Raw genomic sequence first — 13,919 nt, forward strand, 5'->3', positions numbered from 1 at the left:
TATGAGAATACATGAATATGAAGGCCTTCTGTAGTGTAATGACAAAATCAAGTTATAATTAAGTATTAAAATGGGTAAAAAGAACAATAGAAGCAGAGACAATAATAACTAGGAGTTACAACTAAAGAATCTGAAAATATACAGATAATAGTATAATATTACTATTAAATTTATTGATTGAGATAACTGTGTTAGGACATATAAGGGAATGTACTTGTTCTTATAAGGTGTACATTTATGTATTTAAAGGTGAAATCCAACTTTTAATAAACATTTCTACAACTTACAAACAATTCAGAAAAATATAGATTATAGAAGAGGTGGAGAAAATATGGGAAGATACTAACAGCTGATAAATGAGATGAATGTGTATATATGTTCATCATACTATTCCTTCAATGCTCCTGTGATTTGAAAATTTTAAAACAATAAATTGGAGACTTGGGACTTTCTGATGGTCCAATGGTGAAGAATCCTCCTGCCAATGCAGAGGACATGGGTTTCATCGCTGGCCCAGGAAGATCCCACATGGCAAGGGGCAAGTGAACCCATGTGCCACAACTACTGAGCCCAACTCTAGAGCCCACAGGCTGCAACTCCTGAGCCTGCAGGCCACAGTACTGAAGCCTGTGACTCCAGAGTCCAGGTGCCACAACAGGAGAAGCCATGTCAGTGAGAAGCCTGTGCACTGCAACAAAGAGTAGCCCCTGTTTGCTGCAACTACATAAAGCCTGCAAGCAGCAATGAAGAACCAGCACAGGAAAAAAAAAATATTGGAGGCTTTATTCAGACAGTCTGGGCGTAAGTCCTGCCTGGCTCTGCCAACTGGACGAGTTACTAAACTTACTCTACCTTAGCTTTCTAAACTCTAAGACTATAATATCATAATATCATAATTATAAAGATGAGTACCTAACATTGATAGAGTATAAAATGAGTCAGTACATGTAGAATTGTCAACAGATCAATAGACATTGCCCAATATTAATATTGTCAGCTAGGCTCTCTTCATGGTCTGCTCCATTTTCCTCCTTTGTGTGTATCAGCACTGAGACCTTGTTACATATGCACTGGCTTGTTTTCCATCTTCTCCAAGAGAATTTAAGCTTCAAAATGGTAGAGACTTTGTCTTTTGATGATTGTGATAGCCCCAGAGTCTGCAACAATGCCTGTCTAACAAGCTCTCAGTCGATATTTGTTGGCTGTATGAATGAAGGCATGAGTCAATCTCATGTGACATATCTGTTCCTATAAATTAGAAAATAAATCCACATAGATAAATAATTTATATATAACACTCTTTTCTTATTAAGTGTAAGTGTAAAAGGAATATATTCTTATAACAATTAACTGGCTCCAAGATACCACAACTTCACATTTTAAACAGTGGAAAGCACTGAAAAAGTTATGATTTAAGGAAAATGGAGTAAATAATACTATCCAAAATTATACATCTCAGTACAGAATCCTTCAGATTGTTTTTGAGTTTGGGAAAATAATAGAATATAACAAAATTGAAAAATAATACACTGAAATTGAAGGTACCCTATTTCTATCTCCATAAAGATTTTCAGTGCCTACTACATATACTCTATCTACCAACCATGCACCAACACCCCTCATAGAAGGTCAACACAGACGTCAGACGGTTTCTATATTGTGTGGGACCTTTTTTATTTATTTATTTTTTCAAAAAGAAAGGTGAGTGTGGGCTAGAAGGAGACAGGGAAATGCAATCCACAGACGGTGAAGAGCTTTTACTAGAGCAGGACCAGCATTAAACGAAGTAAAAAGAGCTAGTTTACCTAATACAAGGCCCCAGGAAGTGGATATATGAGCTGTCCCACAGCAAGGACTGAACCACGTGGTTCCTGATGCACAGGCTGCTGATGCCCAGGTTTCTGTATCTTCGTTTCCTGTCTGATAAGACACACTTCTGTCCAAACAGTTCAGTTCAGTTGCTCAGTCGTGTCCAACTCTTTGAGACCCCATGGACCGCAGCACGCCAGGCCTCCCGTCCATCACCAACTCCCGGAGTTTACTCAAACTCATGTCCATTGAGTCGGTGATGCCATCCAACCATCTCATCCTCTGTCGTTCCCTTCTCCTCCTACCCTCAATCTTTCCCAGCATCAGGGTCTTTTCAAATGAGTCAGCTCTTCACATCAGATGGCCAAAATACTGGAGTTTCAGCTTCAACATCAGTCCTTCCAATGAACACCCAGGACTGATCTCCTTTAGGATGGAGTGGTTGGATCTCCTTGCAGTCCAAGGGACTCTAAAGAGTCTTTCCCAACACCACATTTCAAAAGCATTAATTCTTTGGCACTCAGCTTTCTTTATAGTCCAACCCTCACATCCATATATGACTACTGGAAAAACCATAGCCTTGACTAGACGGAACTTTGTTGACAAAGTAATGTCTCTGCTTTTTAATATGTTGTCTAGGTTGGTCATAACTTTCCTTCCAAGGAGTAAGCATCTTTTAATTTCATGGTTGCAGCTACCATCTGCAGTGATTTTGGAGCCCAAAAATATAAAGTCAGCCACTGTTTCCCCTGTTTCCCCATCTATTTGCCATGAAGTGATGGGACCAGATGCCATAGTCCAAACAGAGACACTATTAATATCAAACATTTGACTGCATGATTTCTTCCCCAGTTTTGACTGGACAGACTGAATGCTTAACTTCATATCCCAGAACCTAAGCTGTTTTGTTTTTATTTTCTTAGTTAATTAATTTATTTTAATTGGAGGCTACTTACTTTACAATATTGTAGTGGTTTTTGCCATACATTGACAAAAATCAGCCATGAGTGTACATGTGTTCCTCATCCTGAAACCACCTCCCACCTCCCTCCCCATCCCATCCCTCAGGGTCATCTCAGTGCACCAGCCCTGAGCACTCTGACTCATGCATCGAACCTGGACTGGTGATTTATTTCACATATGATAATATACATGTTTCAATGCTATTCTCTCAAATCATCCCACCCTCACCTTCTCCCAAGGAGTCCAAAAGTCTGTTCTTTACATCTGTGTCTCTTTTGCTGTCTCGCACATAGGTTCATCGTTACCATCTTTCTAAATTATATATATATGTGTGTGTGTGTGTGTATGTGTGTGTGTGTGTGTGTTAATATACTGTCTTGGTGTTTTTCTTTCTGATTTACTTCACTCAGAAGCAACACACTGATGATTCATTTCGAGAGTTTTATCTACTGTGCTCTTTTAACCTTTGACTGATAAGGTGCTTCATCTTCAGGTATATTTATGTTATATGTGTGGCATTGTCTTTGTTTCTTAATGCCTCAATCAGAACTAATTAACTAATGAGCTTTTGTCAATTTATAGTAAGGTGGCTAGTTTTCAGTATATGAAAAAATGTATTTTCAGCATATTTTGAAAAATAACCAAGATGAGATGGTCAGCATCCATTGCACTGTCTCCCTTCTGAATGTCCATCTGTCCCAAGGAAGAAGGAGGGAACAGAATTAGAGGACTTTAAAAGAAGAAAACATAGCCGTTCCCTCCTACTCATGCTCAGGCCACTCCTGTGAATTTGGGTTCACATGTCCAGTTTGGCACAATTTACAAACTAATAACTAGGGTTTTGAGCTACTTAAAAATTGACATCACTGATTTAGTGATACCTCATAGAGTGATGGGCTTTCCAGGTGCTACAGTGGTTTTGAATCCTCCTAACAATGCAGGAGATGCAAGAGATGTGGATTAAATTCCTGGTTTGGGAAGATCCCCTGGAGAAAGAAAACAGCAACCCACTCCAGTATTTCTTGCCTGGAAAACTACATGGACGGATGAGTCTGGTGGGCTACAGTTCCACAGAGGGTCACAAAAAGTCAGATACGACCAAGCATGCACATGCACACACTTAGAGTGATAAATCACCCCATTATTCTATTTCTTTAGGAACTTTTCTTTATCACATCTGTATGTTTTCAATGAAAGATTTGGTAGGTTTCCTTTAAAACAGTCATAAAGAGGCAATTCCTAGAGAAACAATGATGGGATGATTTCTCTAAGTGATATTACCAAAGTAAACTGGCTCAATTACAGAAGCAATACATGGAAACCACATACTTCACTTTTGAAATAAACTCATGTCTGTTTCTTTTTATAGAAAGCTCCAAATGTAGTTTAAATAAAGGTAGATCTTAGTGTTATATACCCCTTCTACCACTTCATCATTTTTAAAATTTAGATTAACGTTGCCTCTCTGTCCATGGAACAATGTCTTCTAAAATTCTAGAGTAATTTTTCTACCTGAGAATCTGTAAAAAAATATATATATATCAGCTGAGAAACAAATAGAAAAATAATTTACCAGTACTTCCAGTTTGTTTTAAGATATGATAATTTCACCATTAAAACTGTCCTGTAAATTCAAGATCAGTGGATAAGAAAGCTATGGTACAGATACACAATGGAGTATTATTCAGCCATTAAAAATAATACATTTGAATCAGTTCTAATGAGGTGGATGAAACTGGAGCCTATTATACAGAGTGAAGTAAGCCAGAAAGAAAAACACCAATACAGTATACTAACGCATATATATGGAATTTAGAAAGATGGTAACAATAACCCTGTGTACAAGACAGCAAAAGAGACACTGATGTATAGAACAGTCTTATGGACTCTGTGGGACAGGGAGAGGATGGGAAGATTTGGGAGAATGGCATTGAAACATGTATAATATCATGTATGAAACGAGTTGCCAGTCCAGGTTCGATGCACGATACTGGAAGCTTGGGGCTAGTGCACTGGGACGACCCAGAGGGAGGGTATGGGGAGGGAGGAGGGAGGAGGGTTCAGGATGGGGAACACATGTATACCTGTGGTGGATTCATTTTGATATTTGGCAAAACTAATACAATTTTGTAAAGTTTAAAAATAAAATAAAATAAAGATCAGTGGATCAACCTATCTTTTATTACATTTGATAGTTAACTGCTCTCTACTCTTCTCTCCTAGAATTTCACTATAGACTCACAAACTTATATGAAATCAGAGGTACACTTATTTTAGGGCAGGAGAAGGAAAGCAATTTGCCCAATTTAGGAAAACAAAGGAGAAGGAAATGGCAACCCACTCCAGTGTTCTTGCCTGGAGAATCCCAGGGATAGGGGAGCCTGGTGGGCTGCCGTCTATGGGGTCGCAGAGTCGGACACAACTGAAGCGACTTAGCAGCAGCAGCAGTAGCAGCAGGAAAACAAAATCCCCACATTGCTGGAAAGCTCAGTGGGTGTGAAAAGACTCAGTGCTGACATCCTTCACAAACCAGAATTACTGGCTGAAAATTGTCAGGCCTCCAAAACTGCCTGCTCACAGTCAAGGCTCATCTATATGTTACAGATTTCAGAGCTTCCCTGGGAGGGTAACACTAAATGACAAACACATCAATTCAAAATAAGAAAAACAATCACTCAGATTTGTGTAACAACAACAACAACAAAAATTAAAGAACTATGCCACACTTCTCTGAAATGAAGAGAACAATCAAAAATTTAGAATTATTTATGTCAAAGAATGTTTTTTTCCTATGTTTCCTCTAAGAGTTTTATTGTGCCTGATCTTACATTTAAGTCTTTAATTCATTTTAAGTTTATTTTTGTTTATGGTATTAGGGAGTGTTCTAATTTCATTCTTTTAGATGTAGCCATCCAATTTTCCCAGCACCAATTATTGAAGAGATGTTTTCCCTCCATTCTGTATTCTTGCCTCCTTCATCATAGATTAGGTGACCATAGGTATGTGAGTTTATCTCTGGGCTTTCTATCCTATTCCATTGATCTATGTTTCTGGTTTTTTTTTTTTTTTTTTTTTTTTTTTTTGTGGCAGTACCAAACCATCTTGCTTACTGTAGCTCTGCATTGAATTTGTCAAAAAGGTCATTTGTGTTTTTCTATAACATCTTACATAATGAACTTTCTGGTCAACTTAATAATGTAGTCTGAAATCAAGGAGCCTAATTTTCCCAGCTTCATTTTTTCTTTCTTAAGATTGCTTTGGCTATTCGGGATTGTCTGTGTTTCCACACAAATTGTAAAATTTTTAGCCCTAATTCTATGAAAAACACCACTGGTAATTTCATAAGGATTGTATTGAATCTGTAGATTCTTTGGGTAGTATAGTTATTTTCACAATATTGATTCTTCAAATCCAAGAACATGATATATCCTTCAATCTGTTCGTGTTGTCTTTGGTTTCCTTTGTCAGTATCTTACAGTTTTCTGAGTACTGATTTTTTGCCTCCTTCAATAGGTTTATTCTTAGGTATTGTATTCTTTTTGTTGCAACGGTAATGGGATTGTTTCCTAATTTCTCTTTCTGATCTTTCGTTGTTAGTGAATAGGAATGCATGTGCTTACTTTTTAGAAGCAAAAGACTGAGCTAGGTCCTAGGAGAAATTCAAAGACTGTCTATGGTTTAGAAGTCTAGAGTTTGTGCCATCAGTAGAATTGATTTATAAAATGAGGGCAAATACACAAAATAAATTGTATTAAATATTCAAACCAACAGCAAGTTAATGGTCAAAAATGTTTCACACAAGAGTAAGGAAATTCAAAGAAGTGGGGCAAAGGAAAACATGACACAAATGACAGAAAATTCTCTAAAAATAAACCTATTCATGTAAAAACTTAGCAAATTCTCCAGGGTTCTGTTACCTGCATTCATGTTGAGGCATTAAAATGACATCAGTTCAGTTCAGTTCAGTTCAGTCGCTCAGTAGTGTCTGACTCTGCAACCCCATGAATTGCAGCACGCCAGGCCTCCCTGTCCATCACCAACTCCCGGAGTTCACTCAGACTCACGTTCATCGAGTCAGTAATGCCATCCAGCCATCTCATCCTCTTTCATCCCCTTCTCCACCTGCCCCCAATCCCTCCCAGCATCAGAGTCTTTTCCAGTGAGTCAACTCTTCGCATGAGGTGGCCAAAGTACTGGAGTTTCAGCTTCAGCATCATTCCCTCCAAAGAAATCCCAGGGCTGATCTCCTTCAGAATGGACTGGTTGGATCTCCTTGCAGTCCAAGGGACTCTCAAGAGTCTTCTCCAACACCACAGTTCAAAAGCATCAATTCTTTGGCACTCAGCCTTCTTCACAGTCCAACTCTCACATCCATACATGACCACAGGAAAAACCATAGCCTTGACTAGACGGACCTTTGTTGGAAAGTAACGTCTCTGCTTTTGAATATGCTATCTAGGTTGGTCATAACTTTCTTCCAAGGAGTAAGTGTCTTAATTTCATGGCTGCAGTCACCATCTGCAGTGATTTTGGAGCCCAGAAAAATAAAGTCAGCCACTGTTTCCACTGTTTCCCCATCTATTTCCCATGAAGTGATGAGACCAGATGCCATGATCTTCATTTTCTGAATGTTGAGCTTTAAGCCAACTTTTTCACTCTCCACTTTCACTTTCATCAAGAGGCTTTTTAGTTCCTCTTCACTTTCTGCCATAAGGGTGGTGTCATCTGCATATCTGAGGTTATTGATATTTCTCCCGGCAATCTTGATTCCGGCAATCACCAATAAATAGTCATTCTCATATTTCAGGGCTTTCCTGGTGGCTCAGACAGTAAAGAATCTGCCTGCAATGTGGGGGACTCAGGGTTCGATCCCTGGGTTGAGAAGATCCCCTGGACAAGGGAATGGCAACCCACTCCAGTATTCTTGCCTGGAGAATTCCATGGACAGAGAAGCCTGGCAGGCTACAGTCTGTGGGGTTGCAAAGAGTCAGACATGACTGCGCGTATCTCTGTCTTCTGTCTTCTCACATTCCAACTCTATAATATACTTTTATAAACACTTTACTATGAAACTTCCTCATTTTATTGGTCTGATCTCATTCACATCTTTCAGTTAATAATGAAAAACTACTCTTATCTCCACTTAGTAGATGTTCCCTAAGACCAGAAGAATAATATGAACACTGGAGGGTAATTAGGGTAATTATATCACTAGATCACTAGTAGAATTTGATCCCACAGCTTTAAAATCTAGTTTAGTGCTCTGCTAAGGACAAGATAATGTATCTAGCCATTCAACGTTTTAAGGAAAAAGCTAAAATGGAAATATGGCAATTATATTTCCAAGTTATATTGTTGGTTTTCATCATCATCAATTAACAAACATTTTAAGTGCAGACATATCATCAGTGTTCTTCTAGGATGTAAACAAAGTCAGTTAAGCTGTTAAGTTCCTCTTAATTACCTTCAATGCTCTAAATGTACACACATAGATACTGATACTAACAAGTTAATTATATTTAATATTAATAAATTACCTCTTCTAAGACATTCCACAGTTCCTCATCTGTATGTTCATTAAAAGGATCCAGATTGTTCCTCATTCTTCCAGTGAATAAAACAGGCTCCTAAATACCCCAAAATAGTGAATGTTATTACCTTAACCTCTTTGTATTATATCCAATGTTTACAGAACAGAATTGAAATATAAAATATCAAAATTCACTGTAATTTTTAATAATAAAGTTGCAAACATATGTTTAGAAAACATTATAAAATAATTTTCCATGTACAAAATGTGCTACAAAATGTCTTCCAGACTCCTGAACATTAACAGAAGAAGAAAGTGTTGAAGAAGTTTTTTATCATAAGAAAAAAAAACTGAAGAAGAGAAAGGAGGATTTGATTAAAAAAAAAAAAAAAAAAGCTTCCTGGGAATATCTGCTTAAGCACACACATGCAAACTGAAGATATAATTCCTGGAGAAATTTACATCAAGATCTACATAAACTAGCTGTCAATCCTAGTGTGACTGGGAAATATAAATCACATGATTAGTTGAGGTTTGTGCCTCAAAGCAAAACCATTAAATATTTACATGCTGGCACTGAAGAATAAACTAGGCTCTTCTCTCCACTGGTCAGTCCTATAGGATATGGAATCTCTTCATTTGTATGAAAGGAACATCCCCACAGGTGCAAAGAGAAATCAGCTCCTGGAGTCTGCAGCACCTCTGTCCATGGAGAGATCTCCTCGGATTCTGCGTCAACCTGATCCCCACATTCTTTCACCTGTGTTTCAGGATGACCTGCTTCACAGAACCTCATTATTAACTGCAAGGTCAGGATGACCTGAAACCCATTATGACCTGGGTCATAATAAAATTATTTAAATAACTTTTCCTGTTCTACTTTTGGAGGAGCCACAAGTAAATTACCCTAGAAATATATGTGTCCTTCCAAGTTTCAAGATAGAATCTTGTACAAAAGCTCATGTAGAATATTTACATTTTCTTCTGGAAGGCTCTAGTAAGCCAGGTCACATAATATGAGCAGAGAAGAGCCCAACAGGCTCCTTTCAGTGAAGGGGGCAGAACAAGGGCTGGCACACGTGTGGGAACAAGAGGAGACCTGACGCTTCCACAAGTGCCCGGAACTGCTCGGAATCACCAGCCTCAAAATCGTGCCTGGCCTTGGGGCTTCACTTCACAAAAGCCTGAGACTAAAGATAAAGAAGAAAGACATTTATTTTGCCTAGTCATGAAGAAGAATGGCACTCAGACAGCCTCTTGTACCTTCTTTAAATATTGTCTCTGTTTTAAGTATGGTGAGAGACAAATGAATGCAGAAGACTCAGGGTACACCACTAAAAAATGTGTATCTCTAAGAAAAATCCAAAATTAAAAAGACGTGATAAAAGGAGCTTTATTCTATACATCTGTGTATACCTGTGGCAGATTCATGTTAATGTATGGCAAAACCAATACAATATTGCAAAGTAATTAACCTTCAATTAAAATAAATAAATTTATATTTTAAAAAAAGGAGCTTTATTTGCCCAAAGTTGATTAAGTGGCCAATATGCCTCCAAAGCAGTGAAATCACTGGTCAGCCATTTAAAAATGATTACTGAACTGAAAAATCCCAAGACCCAAATTTAAGGTCTCCCTTAAAACTCTTGAATCTAGAATCAAAGAATAAACAACAATCTATGCAATAGTAACAGTTCATTTTCAGGGTAATAACCATCATTCTACTTTAGATTTTCATAAAACTTCTTACTGTTTGTAATTATCAACCCTAATATTTCTACATGCAGGCAATTTCTCATCCTTCAGTTGTGTGCATGAGGTTAAAACAGATGATGTGGCCAGGCAAGGGGAGGCTAGTCAACAATATTCCTCTTTTCTCCATCTTCATTTTCCAGACCCTTTCAGATAAGCAGCTACTCCCCGAACATAATCACAATTAGTGTTCTTTCTGGGAAACATACTTAACTACTTCAGATCTTCAGCACGAAGGATGAACATACTTCAGCTACCTGTTCTGTTCAAGGAATTATTTAGGAAGAGCTTTCATTTTTCCTTATTGCTGAAATTTTGAACACAAATTGAGGAGTACCTTCTTATGAACACAGCATTCATTTCTGAAAGATCCCCCCAGGACTCAGGGTCTATGTCAACACTCCTCTGTCTCTGCCTACCCAGGTCCTTGGGAATCTCTTTAAATTTGAATCCTGTTAGTATATTTCAGAAATTAATACCTTGCTGGCTGCAACATTTGCAAATTTTTGTTTTTCATTCCATAGGCTGGCTTCTCAGTTTTATTTATGGTTGCCTTTGCACTGCAAATTCTTTTAAGTTTAACTAGGTCCCATTGGACCTAGTTTATTTTTGTTTTTGTTTCCATGACTTTAGGGGACAGATCCAAGAATATATATTGCTGTGCTTTGTGTCAAAGAGTATTCTGTCTATATTTTCCTATTGGATCACGTTTTACAGGTCTTTAGGTCTTTAATTCATTTTGACATTATTTTTGCATATGGTATTAGAGAAAGTTCTAATTTCATTCTTTTACATGTAGTTGTCCAGATTTCCCAGCACTATTTATTGAAGACTGGAAGGAATTTATTTATTCCATTACATATTCTTTCCTCTTTTGTCTTTGATTAACTGACCATAGTGCATGGGTACATTTCTGGGTTTTCTATCCTGTTCCACTAATCTATGTGTCTAGTTTCTGTGACAGTAACATACTTTTTCCATTACTGTATCTTTGTAGTATAGTCTGAAGTCAGAGACTGTGATTCCTCCAGTTTTGCTCTTTCTCAAGACCATTTTCACTATTTGAGGTCTTTTCTGTTTACATACAAATTAAAAAAAAAACACACACTTTTTTTGTTCTAGTTCTGTGAAAACTGCCACTGGTAATTTGATAGGGATTGCATTGAATCTGTAAATAGTCCTTTTCAACAATATTGATTCTTCCAATCTAAGAACAGAGTATATCTTTCCATCTGTTTGTATCGTCTTTGATTTTTTTCATCAAGCGTCTTATAGTTTTGGACAATAGGTCTTTTGTTTTCTTAGGTAGCTTTATTCCTAGGTATTCCTAGTGTTGTTTTTTCTTCCTTCGACATGATGGCTAGTGAGATTGTTTCCTTAATTTCTCTTTCTGATACTTTGGTTTTAGTTTATATAAAGGCAAGAGATTTCTGTATATACAATAGCTTATACAGCTCAATATCAAAGAAGCAAACATTGCAATCAAAACATGGGCTGAGACCTAGAGATTCTCCAAAGAGAAATACAAATGGCCAATATGAATATGAAAAGGTACTCAACATCACTAATTATTAGAGAAATGTAGATCAAAATGACAGTGAGGTATGACTGCACACAGGGCAGAATGGCCATCATTAAAAAGTCTACAAATAATAAATGCTGGAGAGGGTATGGAGAAAAGGGTACCTTCCCACACTGTGTGTGGCAATGTAAACTGGTGAAGTTATGGAAAACAATGTGGAGGTTCCTTAAAAAAACAGAAAAAGAGATCTCATGTGATTCAACAACTCCACACCTCAGCATATATCCAGACAAGACAAAAATCCTAATTCAAAAAGATACATGTATCCCAGTATTCACAGCAGAAGTACTTAAAATAGCCAAGATATATCCATGGCAGATGAATGAATAAAGAAGATGTGGGATATACACACATATGCAAACATACAATGGAATATTATCAGCCATACAAAAATGAAATTATGCCAATCACAGCAACAAGGATGGGGACCCAGAGGTTGTCAGACTAAATTAAATAAGTCAGACAGAGAAAGACAAACATCACATGAGATCACTCATATGTGGAATCTTAAAACTGATAGAAATGAACTTGTTTACAACACAGAGATAGACTCACACACATAGAAAACACACTCAGTTCAGCCCCTCAGCTATGTCTGACTCTGTTCAACCACATGGACTGCAGTACACCAGGCTTCCCTGTCCATCACCAACTCCTGGAGCTGGCTCAAACTCATGTCCATCAAATCAGTGATGTCATCCAACCATCTCATCCTCTGTCATCCCCTTCCCTTGTCTTCAGTCTTGGCCAGCATTAGGGTCTTTTCTAATGAATCAGCTCTTCACATCAGGTGGCCAAAGTATTGGAGCTTCAGCATCAAACCTTCCAATGAATATTCAGGACTAATTTCCTTTAGGATTGACTGATTTGATCTCCTTGCAGTCCAAGGGACTCTCAAGAATCTTCTCCAACACCACAGTTCAACAGCATCAGTTTATCAGCACTCAGTCTTCGTTATGGCCCAACACTTACATCCATACATGACTGCTGGAAAAACCATAGCTTTGACTAGATGGACCTTTGTCAACAAAGTAATGTCTCTGCTTTTTAATATGCTGTCTAGGTTTGTCATAGTCTTTCCTCCAAGTAGAAGTGTCTTTTAATTACATGACTGCAGTCACCATCTGCAGTGATTTTGGAGCCCAAGAAAATAGTCTCTCACTGTTTCCATTGTTTCCTCATCTACCTGCCATGAAGTGATGGGACCATATACAATGATCCTATTTTTTTGAATGTTGAGTTTTAAGCCAGCTTTTTCACTATCTGTTTTAACTTTCATCAAGAGGCTCTTTAGTTCCTCTTTACTTTCTGCCATAAGGGTGGTGTCATCTGCATATCTGAGGTTACTGATATTTCTCCCTGCAGTCTTGATTCCAGCTTGTGCTTCATCCAGGTCGGCATTTCACATGATGTACTCTGCATACGTTAAATAAGCAGGGTGACAATATGCAGCTTTGATGTCCTCCTTTTCCAATTTTGAACTAGTCTGTTGTTCTATGTCCCGTTCTAACTGTTACTTCTTGACCTGCATACAGATTTCTCAGGAGGCATTTAAGGTGGCTTGTGATTCCCATCTCTTGAAAAATTTTCCACATTTTGTTGTGATCCTCAGTCAAAAGCTTTGGTGTAGTTAATAAACCAGAAAAAGATGTTTTTCTGGAATTCTCTTGCTTTTTCTGTGATCCAACCAACGTTGGCAGTTTTATTTCTGGTTACTCCACTTTTTGTAAATTCAGCTTGAACCTCTGGAAGTTCTCAGTTCATGGATTGTTGAAGCCTAGCTTAGAGAATTTTGAGCATTACTTTGCTATTGTGTGAGTTGAATGCAATTGTGCAGTAGTTTAAACATTCTTTGTCATTGCCCTTCTTTCGGATTGGAATGAAAACTGACCTTTTCCAGTTCTGTGGCCACTACTGAGTTTTCCAAATTTGTTGCCATATTTACTGAAGCACTTTCACAGCATCATCTTTCAGGATTTGAAACAGCTCAACTGGAATTCCATCACCTCCACTAGCTTTGCTCATTCTTCCTAAGGCCCACTGACTTCGTATTCCAGGATGTCTGGCTCTAGGTGAGTGATCACACCATCGTGATCATCTGGGTCATGAAGATCTTTTTGTACAGTTCTTCTGTGTATTCTTGCCACCTCTTCTTAATATCTTCTGCTTCTTTTAGGTCCATACCATTTCCGTCCTTTATAGAGCCCATCTTTGCATGAAATGTTCCCTTGGTATCTCTAATTTTCTTGAAGAGATCTCTGCTACTGCTAAGTCACTTCAGTC

General features: G+C 37.9%; 1 protein-coding gene across 1 annotated transcript in view; it reads right to left on the reverse strand.

The window, feature by feature from the left end:
* Positions 1 to 13,919, reverse strand: part of LOC147361937 (ATP-binding cassette sub-family C member 4-like) — a 165,705-nt gene that overhangs the window by 18,161 nt on the left and 133,625 nt on the right. The window contains 1 exon segment of the mRNA XM_086330255.1: positions 8,310 to 8,399. Coding sequence (XP_086186381.1) covers positions 8,310 to 8,399 — 90 coding nt within the window.

This window comes from Bos grunniens, chromosome 12 (assembly GCF_055505025.1).
Source record: "Bos grunniens cultivar Pamir isolate PY7600 chromosome 12, Bosgru_T2T1.0, whole genome shotgun sequence".
Lineage (NCBI taxonomy): Eukaryota > Metazoa > Chordata > Mammalia > Artiodactyla > Bovidae > Bos > Bos grunniens.